At 39.5% G+C, this 19,976-nt stretch overlaps 1 protein-coding gene across 1 annotated transcript in view; it reads right to left on the bottom strand.

Annotated features, from left to right (window-relative positions):
* Positions 1–2,045: 2,045 nt before the first annotated feature.
* CAMK4 (calcium/calmodulin dependent protein kinase IV) overlaps positions 2,046–19,976 on the bottom strand; it is a 131,013-nt gene continuing 113,082 nt past the window's right edge. The window contains exons 7-12 of the mRNA XM_051643336.1: positions 14,809–14,899; positions 12,797–12,871; positions 9,569–9,644; positions 8,227–8,353; positions 6,759–6,911; positions 2,046–3,754 (exon numbers count right to left, since the gene is read on the bottom strand). Of these exons, the coding sequence (XP_051499296.1) occupies positions 3,590–3,754; positions 6,759–6,911; positions 8,227–8,353; positions 9,569–9,644; positions 12,797–12,871; positions 14,809–14,899 (687 nt within the window). The 3' untranslated portion in view covers positions 2,046–3,589. The remainder of the gene's footprint in view (positions 3,755–6,758; positions 6,912–8,226; positions 8,354–9,568; positions 9,645–12,796; positions 12,872–14,808; positions 14,900–19,976) is intronic.

The raw sequence follows: 19,976 nt of genomic DNA, 5'->3' as shown, positions 1-19,976 counted from the left end.
CTCCCTGCCTGCAGTCTGGTTCTCATCCAGCCTCAAAGCAAAGAGCCACCCTTAATGTATCACATTTCCTCAGATTAAAATCAGTTTAATCTGATGAGCTCCTTGCTGTGGGTCTGGAGCAGCTGTCCAGACTCTGCTTGGTGTTTTCCAGGCTTGCAAGGGCATGGTGAGTTTTGCCAGGACTAACTAACTGCCTCCTCAGGTGAGACTCAAGTGACTCTTCCCCTCTTCTCCCAGTGCCTTGCAAGCTGGATCAGCCACCCTTGCTGTACTGAAAGACTATCCTATTTATCATATTTTTCATGAATAGGGTTCACCCCCTCCACCTCTCCATTCTTCCTTCTCCCTAAGCACCTTCACTTCAAAGTTAATTTTCCTACAAGCACAGGTCTCTCAACACTTTGAAAAAACCCCTAAACAACCAAACCCCAAAGCAATATTCCATATGGAACACTACATGAAATTCCTGCTATTTAATCAGAAGCATTATCTTGATTCTCATGAGCATGTGGTGTGAAAAAGGAAGTGGCTCATATTGTGCATCATAGCATGAGGACACAGCTGGGGTTAGCTCTCAGCAGCCTGTAGTTTAACTGTTCTTCTTTCTAATGACTTTCAGATAAAAAAACCCGCTTAGTTTGTAATTACAGTTTTCCTGCAGCCAAGATGGTAAAGTTTTGAGCACTGCAGACAATGCACCCACCACTATATAGGAGGAGGCTAGGGCTGAATATGTTTGTTCTACTTTTATAAACATGGCTGATGGTGACGTCTGGAAAATAACAGAAACCAGGGAACCTGAGACCTTGGGGGAAACACAGATACTTGTCACCTTATTCTTTGTCCAGCAAAAACTTATCCTTTGTCTTAGCAAAGCTAAGAACAAGCTCTCTTTGGTGTCCTCCATAGCAAAATCCTCTGGTGTTTGGGGTTTTTTTTGTGTGTGGGCATTTATTGTTTGGTGGTACTTAGGGATTTGTGGTGGTGGCTGGGCTTCAGGTAAAGTTAGAATTTGTAAGTAATATAATAATGTCTTGGGATCTCTCTTTTTCTAGATACCCTGCTACTTGCAGGTATGGTAGCTTTAATTTCTCACTGTGCATCACAGCTCTTTGGAGCTAACAATTGGAGGGGTTTGTGGTTAATACCTGTAAAAAACCTGCCTTAGTCTGCAAAGATATTCTCACACTGGTACCTTTATTGCTGTGCCGAGGCCAACTGATTTCAATCGGCCTGGTCATTTTGGTTCACTTCAAGCAGAAGTGTAAGATGGAACTTAACAGCACTGTCTCAGATATATGGCTCTTCAGCAGCTATGGTTCTCTGTACTTTACTCATCATACAACCTGTTTGGTTAGTTACGTATGGTAACTCGATCACTGGTACATTTATGATACATTTGCTCACTGAACATTTGCAAAACCTCCAGGTGGAGAGAGAGAATTCCTTAGGCAGGATTAAAATAACATTACCTCCTCACAACTAATGTGTAACTCTTCTCCACGTGCCTGACAGCTTGCTTGTTTGCAGAGACAGAGCCCTAAGTGCCCTTCTGATGCACACACTGTATCACAAACCTTTGCCTTGATGCTTTTTTGTATTCAAAAGTTTGATTATGGTGTGTTCACATCCACAGCATGCTTACACAATGCAAAGTACAAATTTCAGCTAACAAAACCAACATGCAGCCAAACCAACTGGGCTCATGCAGTGCAATCTACTATGATGTGCAAAATGGCAAGCAAAAGTGTTGAAAGTGACAAGAAATCTATTTTGGAGTGAATCTTTCTGAATTGTTTTCAAGGGAAAATCTGCAAAAATGTCTTGGTCTGTTCACACCTGCCATAGCCTCTCCAGTTGTTTCAGCTGACCTCACAGTGTGTCACCTGGGAAAAGGATGGATGTATGTGCTTTAAATTTCAACTGAGCTTAGTTAGCAAACATTTTTGTATAGGTTCAAATACTTGTAAGAAATGGATAAAAAATTCATAAGTACAATACATTCATTAGCATGCATTCTCAAATAGTAAAGACAGTATCTTTAATCTTCCTTTTTATATTAATATATATTACATTTTATTTATCAAACCTACCACATGAATAACATTGTATTACCCTTTAATTTCTCCTGGAAATGTAGCTACTGAACGGTTTATTAATGACTTTTTATTTTCAGTAGCTGGTATATTTTTTCAAGGCATGTTGTGCAAGGCCTAGCTTATCATAAAAACAAAGCAAAAAAGGAATGCTGAGTGTATTAGAGTGTTAGGTAACTACCCATATTAAAAAAATTAAACACAACATTATTGTACATCACGTTCTTTTTTCCATTGCTGTAATATATCAATAACACTACAAAATTCACATGCTATCAAGGTGATAAAAACCAATTGTCATACATACTGATGCATGTTAGTTTTCCCATGAAGAGGAAATTCCTATAAATTATGTTCAACAAAAATAATCAAGATGGTTGAAGAGCCTGACCCTAATTTTGCAAGCTGATCCATGCACACAGATTTAACATAAGACACAGAAGCTCTGGGTGGATGCAAGATCTGTGCTGACAGATCACTTTACAGGAGGAGTCCTTTTTCAGGAAAACCTGGACTCATGCTTACAAGTGGAAACTGGTTACTCATAAAGTTAAACTATCTGGGAAGCAGCTAGATTATACTACTTGCTCCCAGACCTTGTATAAGAGTGTTTCCCAAGAGCAAAATCATTGAGTTGTGGAATAGTTTCTTTCAAGCATTTACAACCTGTGCAATTTTGGATTATTCCCTTTAGCCCTACAAAAATGTCTTCCAGCTGCACAGTTTAGAAATAAATGCATAAATATAATGGTATTTTTTAAATTTGCATCTACAGTAATACTGTTTTAGTCTACTGTTTTGCTTTGCTAACACTTACTAGAGAATGAAATGGCAGAGATCTGAGTAATTTTGGTTGTCATTAAAATACTGTATATAAACAGGAAAAGTCAGAATAAGGCATTCTCAGCACAAGCTTGAGGAATGTACATTTTCATGCACAGTGGAACTAGCATTTCAGTTTCTTCCCAGGAGTAATAGAATGTTTTTGCATATAAATCCCCAAATATTTTTTAATTTTACAGATAAAAAGCATTATTTCATACATCAGTTTTAAAAGCATTGGCTTGGTTCTTCCTTCCATTTCATCTGCTGCAGGTCTATGAATCTGGAAGTAAGCAGTTCTAAGAAACTCACGACATACTGAAGACATCTACTTCCATAAAACCAAATTAAATGCTATTTCGTTTCAAATGCCATCTAGAAACACTTGGATACATATATGAAGTATACGAATTATGGTAGGTAGTTATTCATCCCCATGTTTTTACCTGCTGGTATTACTGCAAATAAAACTGTTTCCATGACATGCCTTATGGAACAGTTTACTATTTTCATAAGCAGTCACATGCATTGAAGGTAGGATCACCAGCCAGTGCATTTGGCACCCCAAAGCAGAACCAGAGAGGTCAAGCTGACAAATGTCTCTTGCTGAATGACAAGTTAGCTGGTGTATGAAATGAGAGATCTCAGCTGAAACAAGGAACCACATTGACCTAGGACATTGCTTCTGGAGCTGCTGCTTCTTCCTGAGTGGGCTTCTCTTCAGGTTTGCTGTCATGGACAGGAGATGGGTTATGGCCGTGCTTGTTGCTGTCATGCGTGCTGTGACTGCTGGCACTGCCAAGGCGAGTTGATGCCACCACAGCTTTTACTGCAGCCTGAAAAAGAAAAGATCAAGCAAATGCTCCTTAAGGGAGACAGTCTGTCACCACTGCAGCACTAATATCATCTGTTAGGGAATGTAAGTGTGTGTAGCTCATGGTAATGGTAATGTCACATTCAAATGCCAGCCTTGGCCTGGACAGATTGAGAAGGCCATCTGAAATACCAGGCTGAAGTTTAAAATTGCTGCTCTTACAAGGTTACAAGTTGGTCAACATGAACAGAATTATTTTTCTTTTTAGAAACCACTCCAGATGTCCCATGGTGAAGGCAGATGTCAAAAAGAAAGTTCTCTTCTCTCACAATAATAACAACAGTATTATCACAGATTATTCTATGAAAAGTGCACAAAGGGAAACAATATTTGTCACTGTTGCAGTATTGCATATGCTAAGCAAAATCATGCAGCACTTATGGGCAACTTCCTAAGTATAGATAAAAATACACATTGGGAACAGGTTCTCATATCACACAGAATGTCACAAAATGAAGATATGCATAAAGACAATTATCTTAGTCCTTGCTTTGAAGAGTTTTATTGCCTGAAGAAACAAACCTACAGAGGTGGGGAAAAGAAATACTAATACTAGCTATTTTTGACTTGGCTATCTTTTTGCTTAGGCATCACAGAAGTGGGTCTGCAGGAAGGGACGAGGAGTATAGTAAGTTTTGTGGATGGTTTGAAGTTGTAATAATGCAGATAAACAAAACCAAAAAAAAGAAAACAAGCAAACAAAAAAAGAAAAAGAAGATGCTAATGAGAAACCAGACTGTACAAACATCGGCAAGAAAGAAGAATTAGCAAATGTAGAAGATGAATCATGGAATCATAGAATCACTAAGGTTGGAAAAGACCTTCAAGATCATCAAGTCCAACCATCTGCCCTACAATCCCTAACCACTAAACCATCCCCCTAAACACCACGTCCACCCATTTTTTTAACACCTCCAAAGACAGTGACTCCACCACCTGCCTCGGCAGCCTGTTCCAATGCCTCACCACTCCTTCTGTGAAGAAAAAGTAACAGACATGAGCCAATAACAGAGACAATATTATAAAAACCGAGAGTCTAGACCTCTTAAAGGAAAAATCACAGACACGCACACTAGTGTCACTCAGTGATATTATAATATATAAAGATACTTTTAATACAATTTACTCTCTAGCCATGTTTTTGTTTATGAAACAAAGTCAAAACAATCTAAGGAAAAAACAAATAATGACAAAGAGGTTCAGAGTTATTATATAAAAATATGTCTATGTAAAGAAAGTCTGCTGTTGGACTTGTATGTTGAGAGAGAATAGTATTTTATTATTCTTATTAACATAAAAACAACTAAAACATGTATTCACTACATGGTTTTCTGCTTATTTTTTGAACAGCAATTAATTGCCTAAAAATGTAGGGTTAATTTTATACCTTTTTAAAAAAAAAAACCTATTAACTCTACAATAACTACTAACTCCAGTTAATTTTCTTAATAATTGGAGATTTGGTCACTTAATCTTTAATAGAAAAGCAATGAAAACATTATAAAAAAACCCCAACTTTTACACAGAGAAATATAAAGTGGCTGACTATAGGGAATCTAACTATTAAAACTGGGCTTCAAAAAACGTCATTGGTGATCAAATGTGTAAACAGATGAAGAGGATAAAAATCACAACATGCAAAAATGGCACATGCTTCTTTGGGACCTCCTGTGTAGGAAATGTAGCAGCTTACTCTGGAATAATTAAATTTATTACTCTGCTCATTCTCTGAAATAATTTTGATATAACAACATTGCAAGACAACTTCAGTGAATACATACAATCCTGCTGTAAGGCTACAGAAATCTTTTGGAAGAGGATATGTTAATAGAGTGGTTTGTCAGTTCTGTATGGGCAAATCATCACTGTGAATTGTATCTACTGAGACCTTTGTAAATGACAAAATTTATTTTTCTTTGCCCTGTAGAGATTCTCTGTCACAGTTCCCTAATAAAACTGAAAAAATAAGCAAAACCAAAGTTAAAAGTCATTGTGAACTCGGGTTTTCCATGAGAGTTGTAAAGCTCTCAGTCAAGATGCTTTTTACTCCTATTCCCAAGGGCTACAACAGTGTTTCACTGTAGTTATTGTTAACAATTGCTGTGCTGAAGTATCCCTGGAAGTCTCTCCTAAGGAGACACAAGCATTAACAACTGAATAAGGAATTAGTGGAGAAAACAGTTTCCTGATGTTGTGTCCAGCTGCGCGGCATTTGCACCTAAAAATGTCTCCTTACTTCTTCCCATAGTAGATATGTAGACTAGATAGTAAAGGAGCATACTGGTGACCCAAAACCTAATGTTATTTTCAGCACAGGTCCCACCTGCACTCCTGCTTTCCAGTGCTTAATTTCCCGGTAAAGAATGCTAATGCACATTTGCTCTTGAGGCACCTTGGAGTGCATGTTTTGGGTCTTTTAATCTCAACCCAAACATGCTACGGACATACACTTCTGAAATGTGGACTCTAGATCATACAGAAGGATGGCGTAAGCTCCTGCTTTGTATTGATAGGTAGAGAAGCTAGGGTGACTTTCAAAACAAAATATTCTATTGTAGCTTAAATATCTTCCAGATTTATGGATGCTCATGAAGAAACTTCACAGAATTTTATTGTTTCTGGTCAGTACTCGAACGATGCACAAGCCGTACAGAAAAGATGGAGGGAAACAAGGAAGCAAAAAAGGAAGAAAGAAAGGGAGGAAGGTAAGGAATTTGCAAAAGCTGTGTACATTCTCAGCAGTTCTGTCTGCATAGATAAGAGTTTTCAAATAATTTCACGCATTTTTATTTGTTTGGCTGCAGACATCGACTAAATCAGCTTCAACTGTTTCGTCTTCCTCAGTCATCTTAAATAAAAGCTTCCATACCATTATGGAACGTTGTTCTGAAAAGTGCAAAAGGTTTCTTTAAGGCTACTAATTCAATTGCATGGTTTCTTAGCCAAAGCAGAAATTAGAGACTTGCCTTAAGTTTACGCCGGGCATTGAATTCTTGAAGTTTCTTTTGTGCTGTGTCCATATGTGCAAAGTTCGCTGCCTTCCCTGTAACCCATGGGTGCTGCAAAGCCTGTAGAGTGGTGAGGCGTTTCTTGGGGTCTAAAACAATCAGCTTCTTAACCTGCATCACAAGGAAAAAGTACGTAAGACTGTTAACCTTACTCTTCATTTATGGAGCTTTGCATTTTGGAGCTTTGGTCTTGGTTTGGAAAGCACCTTAATGAAACACATTCTAAGAAACCAACAAGAATTTCTATACAGGTCTTTGCACATATTTTGTTTCTGGCATGTCTTGGTCCTTCATAAATAACACCTGAATAAGACAACCACTTAGGGGAAAGAGAGAAGAAAAAGAATCAACCAGTTATCAACATTTGTGAAAGGATGTAGCAAGGCAACCAGCCTGTATCCACCATAGGCTGCCATATATCTGAATTGTCACATAAACCCTCAGAGAGTCCCAGATTTCCCCTGGTCAGACAGTTTGCTTAGAAGCATTCCCACTTTTGGATTTGAACAAGGTTTAAGCTGGATTAGAAAGTTTTTAAAGTTGCAGCTCCTGAAAACTTGTTCCATGCAGTCACTGCCAGGTAGCTCACAAATGAATTATTTCCTTCAGTCACCATAAAACCTCATATACACAGGAACGAAAAAGTACTGTATAACTAGTTCTCTCTTAGCCCACGCTGAAACTAATGCTGCCATTCCCTCTGTTCCTGAGACCAGGGAAGCCACACCTCTCCAGAAACAATAGTAGGACATTTTTGGACAAGGCATTGCAGACATATCCTTGGGAGCAGAGGTGGCATAAGCTTCTGGTTACAAAATGTGTCCAGTCCAGCTGCATTTCATGGGTTATGCTGTATGTCTGAAAAAGTGGCGTTTTAAAAATAAACAAAACAGAAGGGTGAAGATGGAGTAAAGAAGTTTACAGATGGTAGTCAGCATGGCCACACTTAGGCGACTCTCCTGACTGCACACACTCTTGGAGCAGAGTGCAAGTGACAACACAGGGATCCACCACTGCTATGAGCCTGTGTGTGAGGGGTGAACTTGCTTTAGGGCTCTCTGAAATTTCCCTACAAAGGTGGTTGCTCTGCAAAGAGGAATGATGAAAAATCTCAGTGCTGTCAGGAAAAGCAGGTATACATGAACACTCTGGCAAGCTGCCAACAGTCTGTGGCTTAGTTCGTAGAAAGACCTGAACATTACTAGTTTGGAGTGCTAAATTACACCATGGGACTAACAGGGAATATTTACCAGCACCATAATATAACAGAGATAAGAAGAAGAAAATCAAGGAGCCATATGAACAATTAATTAACCAATTGTTCTGCCCACACTCCAGTCCAGAATGGACTCTCTTTCCAGTCAAAGTGATACTAGTCAAATACGTATCTGCTAAGATACTTCATTCTCATTTTTGCTTTACTTACTAAATCCTTGGCATTCAGAGACACATCATCCCACCAGGGGGATACAAAGTCATATTCACAGTTCAGGATTCTCTTAAACATGTACTGATCTCCCCTTTCATCGTAAAATGGTTCAAAGCCACAGAGTCTGCAAGGATAATACAGAAAGAAATGCATTAATGATTAATTAGTCTTGGGTTGTCAGGCCCTTTTGCCTGCTTGTTTCCATAGGTCACATTGGATTTCAAGATGGGAGGAGGAGAGGGACAGAAGGAGGAAGAAGTAGAGAATTATCTGTATTGGTGGTGTCCCACCTGAAGCAGGAGCTCACACACCTGTGTTTTCACCACTGCAGAGGTTTAGTGTGGCTTGGGAGTATCTCCTGAACAGCTGGAAGATTTTCAGAGGCTTCATATAACAAATGTCACTACTTATGTTCAAAGAGGAATTTGCTGTACATTCTAGCTTAGAACTTGCCTATACTTGAAAGTAAGTTCTGCTTAAGGAAGGATCTCAGTTTCAAGTACAACAGCTACCCCTCAACTTGCTTGGCCATCTCTTTCATTTAGCTTTAACAATATTCCACACAAAAAACTCTTCTATTGCATTTAAAGCTGTGTAGATTGACATTCTGAGGTATTAACATTTGAGACCAGAAAGGTACACATACATTAGCTAACTCATTAATCCTGCAGCCTAATGGACAGTGTTGCTTGTCTCAGTTTCATAGTTTGGTAGAGGAAATGCCCTTACATACCATCAAAAAAATACATTGCTGTATGTGCCTCCAAAAACAGAGTGGATATAGGAGTTAACTACCATGCTACAGAAGACATGCATAAAACTGTATCTTCTCACCAACACAAACTGGACTTAACACGTGCTTAAGAAAAACTTTGACACATATTTTGACAGAAAATTGTTCCTGAGACAAAATCTTCCACATCTTTAATGTTTATGTGCATAATCTCATTTTCTTCCCACTGTAAAACTACTGCAAGCATCTTCACTTCCCCTTGCCTAATCTGTAGTTGAAAAGGCACTTAGGATCATAGTATATCTCACAGTTTGTGTGAATGAGAGAAAAAACATATGATGTTTTCTGACACTCAAATACTTGTATTTTGTCTTTCAGCAACTTCACTGCTATTCATTCACATTAACAGCAAGACCCTGTGCAGACCATGCTGCTGTTCAGGAAGAAGTGTTACACTTATCAAATATACAGCCTGTGCTTTTCTATGCTCCTGTATGATACGACTTACTTAAATCAGATTAGGAATATTATATAAAGTTCAGGACCTCATATATTCGAATGTCACAGCTCGTAAATTAACCACTCCATGTCACTGTCTGCACTTACAGGATGTAGGTGATAATCCCCAGAGACCACATGTCAACTTCAGGGCCATAGGCACATCCCCGTAGTATCTCTGGTGCTGCAGATGATAAAACACTTATCAGTAAGATGAAAGCTGAATGCAGAAATAATGGTCACAAAGTCAATTTAAACTCAAGTTAAGGCCTGTTCTTTTAAGCCCTTAAGCAGGGAAATTATGTCCTTTGCTGAGCATAAAGCAACAGAAGTCAAGTACAAGCACAGTAGACTTTGGTTTCAAGTTGCTTTTTAAGCTTGTGAAAGAAACCACAGAAAGCTACAGCAGCACTGGAGGTGAAATGTGACAAAGGAGGTGGTACTCTTACTTTGGTATTTTACTTACTTACAAGGTACATTATTTTTGGTGTTCTGTTTTAATTGAAAGACATGAAAGACAAGATCATTTCAGGCAACTGCTTTTTCTGCAGTGTAGAGCAGGCAGAAAGGCCAGGCAGTCCCAGGGGTATTCTGGCTCTGAAAGGTTAAACAGGACCTAATCTCTGCCCAAGCAGCTTGGCAAACACATTCGAGGAAAGCTGAGCAGACTGCTCTATCTCTCAGACAGAAACTGTTGCTGTCGTGTGTGACTAAAAACATGCACAGTGGCACAGTCACACTGGGACATACCTACCTCAAGCACCTTTGGCCCCTGTGTCCCCAGGGCTCATAGCTCTGTGCACCCTCAAGGCTTGCCACTGACTGGGCACACTTCTCTCAGCAAAGCTCCTGAGGTGGCAGGTGTCTTCCCACATTATGCTTTCAGAGTCATGAGCAGCAGGGCCAAGAAGGGCTGGGACTTACTGAAATGTGTGACAGGTCCCTGCTCAGCCTGAAGCTTTGTTGCCTGTCCAAACTGACCCAGGCTGCTGGCACACTCGTCCTCCGCTTCCAGCCTCTGGCAGGTCTCCACTGAGGCAACCAGCTCTCTCAAGGAATATGCTGTAACATCCCAAGGGAGCAAGGCTCCATCAGGCTTGATTTTAATCAGAGTATACACAACTCCCTAAGAGCTTCCAAGCAGCTGGCTCAGACTTCTTCAAATTACCTGAAGGATTTACCACGCAGGGAACCCATGAAGCATTTTTATAAATCATTATTATAGAAGACAAAGGACAGTAATCACTGAGTTTGCTACCTACCACTCATACAGCTGGCAGCTTAGAAAACATTTGCCAGTCTAAGCACGGACTTTCCCTGTGTCCTTATTCTGCTGCTAGGAAAACTGATGAACAGAGAGGACCTGTTTTTGAGAAGGGACATTAGATCCCAACTAACTGTTAACTCAGGTCAACCCGTAGCTAACATGAGAGCACACAGGCAAAGCAGCCAATAGCCTTAAAGAAAAAGTTGCAGACAGAGCAAGAAAAGAGACGTTAACCACTGTTCTCCCTGCCATCTTAGTTAACACCATGTGCAGGATTCTGAAGAAAATTGGACAGATTTTCTGTTAAGTGGCTAATATGCTTCCTCTTCTAGAGAACACAATGTTTCATGGGATGTCTTCTTGCGCAGGATAAGGGCTTTTCTCCTTCTTCCACCTCAGTATTGTAAAATGGCCACAAAGGAGACAAAAAAATCATATACACAGGTCTGCCTTGCAATCTGGAACTGTGATTACATAGTTTAACTTTTTTTATAAATACAGTTGTTTAACTCTTCCAGAAGTTTGATTTGGTGAATGGATTTGACTGATACATTGCATTTAGTTTAGATGATAGCTGTAACATCATGAATTACTGCTCTGCACTGCCTTATCTTTACATACGACTTTTAGAAATCACTTATGACCTTCTTGTTAAGTTCACTGAAAGGACAATGTCTCAGCAAGTTAAGTTTTCTGTGAACATTTTGCTTTCAGTCCTCTGCATCACTTTGCATACCTCAGGTACTGCAGATTGGTATGTCCTGATGCCAAAATATCCAGATGCCAGTATGTGTTTTTGTTGCTATGTCATTTCTGGAGAAGCTGCTGATAGCTGGGTTGGCGTGATGTGGGAGCTGGTAGTCTGTGACTATCAATTGTTCATAATTCAAATTGGCATTTCAAGAGTATTATTCCTGGGTTTCCTCCACTTCTGGAAAATACTACTACAAGATCTTCCAGGTACCAGGAATTCTGTATATCAACTTGTGACATAAAGCAAGGATTGCAGGTTCATATCTGCAAGTACAAAGCTCCTTTATTCTCTTCTCACCATAGACATTCAACCTCAACCCTCCACACCAAGCTGTGCCTATTCTGAGGGCTCTTCTATGGGAATAAACCTTTTTCTTTTTTTATTTTTTTTTAATATAAAAAGACAGGTATAAAAAGGAATAAATCCTAACTACAGTTTTATGGCATTTTTAGTACACCTGCCACAAGAGAAGACAACCAGAACATTAATATCTAATACGTGGAACACAGTTTTCTAAAATTAACCAGACTGCAATTCAGTGCTGCTCTGCTTGGCACCTCTGTGTGCTTGGCAGAGAATGTAATACAAGGTAATGGACATATCACCTGAATTGCACTGTCAGCTGTGTATGAGGTAAAAGAGCAATCTTGTCTTCTCCGATGTCCTCTTTCCTTTGCTTCCACTATTATAAAAGCAAATTCCAAGTTCTTAGTTTCCACATGGCTTGGCTCAGCTCTGTCCAAAACTACCTGAGATGCTTACCATCCAGCACACTGCTAGCAACTTGCAGCTTCTTGTAGGAGCCCATTCAGGATCTAGAGTTCAGCAAGAATGACAGGAAGAGGTTTCTCCACAAGGTCACATTGATTGCTGGAGGTGAGCATTCACCATGGGAAGCCCAGCAGGTTTGCCCTGGTGTAGATAAGATCACCAGTCTCCCTGGCCATTAGCTGGTTCACTGACATGGAACTCTATAAATTTTTAGTGTTTTCCATTATGCCTCTCATTGTAAGAAATTTTTGATACTGCATTTCCAGTATCATTTCAGTAATTTCAGTATTTTTATGATCGTCAAACTCTCATGCAAGTAATGAACCAAGACCATAACATATGTTATGAATATTAGGCTTCAGGGCAAGAGAATACGAGTATAGAAAAACATAGTCCAGTGCCAGTTCTGAATTTTAGCTTTTTATTTCTGCTTTTTAGGGGCTTTTTGATTTTTGACTTTATGAAGAAGCATTTCACATTCAAAAGAGAAACTGTAACTTCCTCACATTAAGTGCAGCACACTGTAAATAGTAAAACAACATACCACAGTACCCTGGAGTTCCACAAACTGTCTTCATGGTCACTTGATCTTCCACAATCTTGGAAAGTCCAAAGTCAGCTGTTAAGATTGTTTAGGAGTATTAATGTTCTTACTTCCTTGTAAAATTGCCTTTTTTAACATTGGAAATGCACATTAATGAGCATTTATGCATTAAATTAACTACATCCAGAGATGAGGCTCAATGTAAAGAATCTACCCAGACTGCAATCCAGAAGCAAAATCTGTCCATAAAAATCAGAATTCTCAGCTCTTGCTTGACATAAATGTAGCTTGTATTTTATCCTAAAGACTGCACAAACCAATACAATTGGATGCCTAAGGGTGTACGAGCAGTGATCCAGAAATGCATTTTAGGTATATGTTCAGCTTTCACCCTGTGAGTAACCCAATAAAATTAACAGAACAATTCTGGGCTAAAAAACTGTGGATCTGTTATTTCTTGGATAAGAGTCAAAGTATGCAGTCCCTGCAAGACTAAATCCCTGCAGTATTTTGATGGAGGGTTTCTAGGGGCATGAAGGTTGTGTCATGCTTTTTGAAGTGTTTCCGCCTTGAATTACTACTCAGGCAGAAAGAGCCTTCATGACATTACATGTTGTACTTGCACGACTCATCTTTTAAAATACATAAAAACTGATGTTTTCCCAACTCTCTTAGTTTTCGCTGAGAATAAAAAGAACTTCTTCAAATTTCAATTTAGGTGATGACACTCTGGCCTTGAAAAAAGCAAAATAAAAGTATTTTTGCTTTGTTACAGTGAATATAAAAAGAAACATCTTGACTGAAGATCAGGATAAAAATAGTTCATCTTTTATCATAGAAATGCACAGTTAGCTTTTACTTGTCTCTAAATTGTTATCATTTATGTATTATAATTTATCTAAACAGTAATATATTTTTATAAACATGGCTACTCATTATAAATCAGATCTCAAGTTAAACAAGGCAATAATCTTAATGAGATGAACAATCACAGCATTTAGGAAAATGCTTCAGAAGGCCCTTCACCAGTCTGGCCATCAAACCCAAGCCACTGGGTGGTGCATGAAACTACCACATTACAGCTGTTTACAGCCTTTCCAGGCTGTAAAAAGAGAAGACAGAAAAGAACTAGAATAAAATTTAATTTAAGATACCACCATCCTGAGATGCAAGACTCTCCTAGAAATTTATATTAAATTGCTTGAGAGTAGTTTGTGGAAATCTGGCTCTTGAAACCCATGATGAACACTGGCCTGACAATAATGGCAACACTCACTCCTAGCATGCTCACATGTTCCATGCTCCCCAGTAAGGGAGCATGAGGTGGTATTTCTAAACTGGTTGCATATAGCTCATGAGCACTGTACAGAGCTCCTCTCTGCTCAAGCAAAAACCGGGCCTACCCTGCATTTTTGGAGGTCATGCCCTTTGCAAGTGGCTGCTCTTCCCAACAGGACTGGCATAATACATCCCTGTTCCAGAGAGCCTGTTCTCACCTTATCACACCTCTTCATCCCCCCCATCGTGCTGACAGTGCTTTAGAGAGCTTCCCCATGCCCTCTGCAAAGATCACTTTGTCTTATCTGTCAAATCTGCCTTCAATACCAAAGTCAGCCTTGTTCAGTTTGCTTTCTACTGGTCATCTGCACATTTGTACTTGCATACAAATTAATCTTTCCTTGTAAAATACCAGTTTAACGAAACAGAGGGGTACAGAAATTGTGCACACAGGTGTATGCTGATCTCATCATCCTTCCTGTTGCCCGAGTGCTTTATTGTCTGTCCCAATCTGCACAATTTTGGCTACAAATTCTCTAAACAAGCATCTAGTTTTGTATTGGTTTTAAAAGCACCATGCACATCTGTGCTGCTGAAGAAGTAACATGCTGTTCATTTGAACATAAGCATAAGCTTCAAAAAAAGTGGTTGTGAGACATACATCCTGTGAACATTAGTTTGCACATAGAACTGGTTCAAAGAAATTAGAGAAGCATGTATTTAATGCTGCTCACCGATTTTTAGAGGTGCATCTGGTGCTGGCGTTGCATAGAGGAGATTTTCTGGCTTCAAGTCACGATGCACAATACCATTTGCATGCAGATACTACAAAAAAGAGAGTCAAAATGTTTAAGTGAGATTAAGATATTATGGTCAAGTATGAGTTAACAGCTTCCTAATAATCTACAGCAGCAAGTGACAGAGTCACTTAACTAATTTTCAGCAGCTTTTTTTCTGCAAACCTGCTCATCAGAAAATCCCTGGATTTTCACTGTAATCTGAATAGGAAACTAAAGTTGGGAAGGTAAAGATAGCATCACCTCAATTTGACAGGAAAAACACCTCAAAAAGTATTGTTAACTTTTTACAAAGGAAGTAATCCAAGAGAAGTTGAGATAACAGAGTCTGACTCAAAAGAAAGTAGCTTCTGCACATTATAACATTCCAAGAGAGAAGAAAATGGTAATACAACTATTGAACTCTTAAATCAACACCTTTGAGTAAGAAGGACGCAGTATGTGTCCTGGGCCAACTATAAACTTTGAAGTCCCTGGAGCAGACTTTTCAAGGGTTTTCAAAGCACCCAACTGCAGAGTCTCACAAGTTCATATCAGAGACCATCCTTGACTGCATACCTCAATGGAATTTTAGGGTTTTTAAGTTGCTAGTGATAAAAGAACAATAAGTAAGACTCCATTTCTCTTTCTTTGGACATTGACTTAGTGGCACTGAGTGCTTTGTACGTGGTTTTTTTCTTACAGTGCAAAAAGTGGGTTTTTTTTACTTTCTCTAAAATCCTAAAGTCACAGTGTTTGTCATGACACAGCTTGTGGAGATCAGCCAAAGACACTGATCTGCTTTACTTCACAGTGAAATCCAAGTGCTTGTCCTAGCTGTCTTTTCTACAATGAGATAGTGGATCATTTATCCAAGGTAAAACCAGGAAACTGTGTATGGAAACTGATGGGTTGCGTGCTGCTACGTAATTGCATCTGTGTAGCTGCACACAGCCATGTCCACCCTGGATAAATATATGTGTGATCTGTGAATGAAGACATAACTGTAGCAAAGATGCTCCCATAGTGGATCACTGATGTGTTTGAAATACAAAGCTAATAGCAGCACACAGGGAGTATACAGAAAGCAATCAAGTTGGAGTGGACAGAAGGAAATGTCTGAACTCATCTGTGTTCATGTATTGCAAATTGGTTTAGCCCAACTCTGTAGGAGAGAGAAAGATCAGACATTTCAGGATTGTTTGGTGGAAAGCAGACATTTCAGATTAATTTGTACTAAGAATCTTTGACCAAATTTGTGCAAAGAAATGTTGCAGCCAAGTCTGCAGGCTTTTAGCAGTCTTTTTTAAACATGCCCATAATCTTAAAAATATTTTATGTTGTGAGGCATGAACATTTTCTTCTTTTCTCAGAATCACATTTTTGTGGGAGGGAAATTTGTGAAAATGCTGTTTAACTTTTCCTCCCTTTCAAGTCATAAAGTGAGATTGTTACTGCAATAGTCTGAACTGTCTCTCTTGTGTCCCCTCCTCACAACACTTGACAGCTACTCCTACCCTCTCCACCATACCATCCCTTATCTCCCCCAGAATTCCTGCCCACCCATAGTACCTAATCTGACCTCTCCTGGCAATCCACATGGATCCCATCACAGTTGCTACAATCCCTAATGTCAGTCCCTGCTGCTCTGTTCTCTCTCTCTCCCATGGTATCTCTTGCATGATTTCATATTTGGGCATGAGATGATTGATACCTGTGGTGCTCAGACCAGCCATGCTTGTGGCTGGGGCTGCCTCAAGTGTCAGATCATAGGTTTAACAGATTTACTGCTAGCATTTTGTATCTTAGAGACCTAGAACTCCTGTCAAATTTTGTTAAGGTTCGCTAATAGAGTCAATAGGGTTTTTTGTCAACTAACAGAGAAAATGCAAAATGGACAAAAAACCGCCAGTATTTTCACTGATGCAGAAATTCCATTATTCAACCACACAAGAACTGGCTGTCCTCGTAGATCCCCAGCCCTTCAAGTGGAGAGGTAAAAGGTACCTGCCTCCAAATCACCTCGTTACTAAAGTTCTCCACCACACACAAGCCACCTCCGGTCCTCCAGCCTGAGCCACCTGTCAGACACTGAGCACGTCCCCTGCTTCACAACGCGCTATGAACAGGATCTTCCAAGACTGTGTACATTTTCTGCATTCCTTCTTTACTCAGTAAATACCCTGGGACTTGTCTGCAAATTTTCAACAGTCCCAACAGCTCTCCTCCCCATGTAGCCTAATAGCTCCTTGTAATAAGAATACTTGGTAATTACATTGTCTTGTATATATGTGATACACTATCTTGAGTTCTCTGATTGCAGCTTTGCTAATTTGTGTTACTGAAACAAGGTGGATAGACAAAACTTAAATCAAAATTCTGTACTTCCATGGCAACATTACATAGATATATTTAGCTGTAGTTACATCCTGTAATGTCTGTGTACTAAAATGTAAAATTTACTTGCAGAATAACAGCACTTTGTCTGGCCTGATGAGATGTAGTTGCAACAGAGGCCTTTACAGGATCTCAAAGCGAGGCTTCTGGAAGAAGTTCTTGTGGAAAAGGACTTCTTCATGCACAACAGTTTCATCTGAGCAACTGGGCAATGACACAGGGAAGAGAAATTATGCTTTCTCATGTACCTTCTCCTTTGATTTTATTTTTTTCTTGAATGCCACATCAAGGCAGGTGCTATAAATAGGGATGGTACTATTGGAAGAACACATCACTACTCTATTTAGTGAAGAAGAATGAACAAGACAAAGTAAAATGAAAATACTAAAGACTGAGTAATCTGTATTAAATCAGTGAATTTATATGCAAAGGAAATAAAATAAATCACAGAATCACAGCATGTTAGGGGTTGGAAAGGAGCTCTGGTGATCATCAACTCCAAAGCCCCTGCCAGAGCAGGACCACCACAGAATCTATGCCAGGTCACTCAGAAACACATCCAGACAGGTCTCGAAAGTCTTCAGAGAAGGGAGAGTCCACAACCTCTCTGGGCAGCCTGTTCCAGTGCTCCATCACCCTCACAGTAAAGAAGTTTTTCCTCATGTTGAGGTGGAACTTCCTGTGCTCGAGTTTGCTTCCACTGCCCCTTGTCCTGTCACAGGGCACAAATGAAAAGAAATTGGCCCTTCTTTGACACACATCCTTCAGATATGTGTATCCATTAATAAGATCCCTCTTCATTTTTCTCTTCTCTAGATTGAACAGCCCTAGGTCTTTCACCCTCTCCTCAAAAGACAAATGTTCCCATCCCTTAATCATCCTCATAGCCCTCCGTTGGACCTTCCAACTTTAGCCTTTGAACCCTTGCTATATTCCAACACAGACTTAGAAAACTTGACCTGTTCTCCACTTTCCGTATACTTTGTGCCTGTGTTTAATTCCAGGATGTGCTGTTACTGAGCACTGACCTTCCTTCAAGTGGACTGATGAGAAATCAGCTGAGCATTTACCACATCGATATCCTCCCAGGGTATTCTCCCACTGTTCTCTCTCTGGCAGGCACAGGGCCACTGCTGGCAGTGTTGCAAGTTCTCTTCGGCAAGTAAGGGAAAAGTCCAAAAATATCTTTTTTTTTCACTTGTGAGAGTGATTGTGAGCTGCATAGCCTTTGGGTTCCATAATGTCTCCTCATTAACCATGGGATTTTGATGCCAACTGGATCCCAACTCACAGAATCATCATGATTGGAAAGGACCCTTGAGATCACCAAGTCTCATTAACTCCTGACATAATCTCCAGTATTGCAATGAATGGAGGCCATATAGCAGAGACAGCACCAGCAGCAGTGAGTGTCCTCATGACTATTTTTGGGCATATAGCTTAACCCCTTTGTGAACCTGTCCTGTTCACTATTCCTTGGTCTGGCTTACAGAGAGCTTCCTGCCACATATGAACTCAGCTCCCTCATAAAGTTGCATGAGACAATCAAAGAGATGGTTAAAGGAGCTCCACCTGCACCTCTTGCTCACACCCAGCTCACACCTACCCTCCCAGACAGTGCTGTTTTGTAGGTTATCACACACGATCTCTCAGAATAGTTCTGAGTGCTGTGGAAATAGTGCCAGTGCTGTGGAAATGCTTCGGATCAAGGTCTTAGCACTCCTTTTTCTCCTCAGATAAGAAGATTGTTTTTTGTATGTGTTGGTTTAGTAGTGGAGAGAAACCTGTGGTCTGATGCTGCTGGGTGATTGGTTTCAATACACAGATTGCTGTCCAGGATGCCTATCATATGACTGACACACTCATGAATACCAGATTTGCTCATGTTTTGAAAATGAACATTTCTCACAATTTTATTCCTCTGCAGAATATATTTAGGACTTGCAAATTAATTTATTAAAAAATCAAGCCTGAAGGGTCCTGAAAGAACTGAAGTCATGCATACTAATTCAGTACTGGACATCTTCAGCTATAAATACAGTCATTACATCCCTAAGAAGCTGAAAAGAGCATGTTTTTTTCTCCCTTTTCAGGAAGGTCTAGACTTGTAATTAAACTCTTTCTGTAGTCCTTAAAAAACCTTTACAAAAGTGTGTCATTGCTTAATGAAAGTTACCACACAGTAATTTAAATTGATTACAGCTGTACATTGTTTGATAGAGATGTGGTTAATCAAAAAAGTTTCTGAAGTAGTTAAGAGAAAGTTTAAATAGGCATTCAATAATCTAACAGGACAAAATAAACTAAAAAATCTTACTTTCTATTCCTAGAAAGGTGAGTGAGCTCACCTTATATATGTAGAATGGCAAAGCCAGTCTCCATAGAATTTCCATCTAAATAATCATTCAGCACAGATCTTACAGAGTACAGAAAAATAAATATGCATAATTCAAAATGTACACTCAGTCATACACTCCATATTGACAAACTTTGGAAAATGAGACACGTGGCTTGAAGGAATCAAGAGAAATCTAAAATGCCATAGTTAGTGCATACCTTTTAATTATCTTCTGCATGTATCAGATGATTTATTATTCATACATCCAATAACTGCACAGATAGTACAGATTGATACAAGGATACAATATGTGACAATATGTCTTATCCTAGAGCAAACAATGCAGTTCCTCTGCACCTCAGGTTCCACATTTTTAAAAATGTTGTGACAT

Source organism: Apus apus, chromosome Z (genome assembly GCF_020740795.1).
Source record: "Apus apus isolate bApuApu2 chromosome Z, bApuApu2.pri.cur, whole genome shotgun sequence".
Lineage (NCBI taxonomy): Eukaryota > Metazoa > Chordata > Aves > Apodiformes > Apodidae > Apus > Apus apus.
Note: the sequence above shows the minus strand (reverse complement) of the source record. Positions and strands in the feature narration are given on the sequence as shown.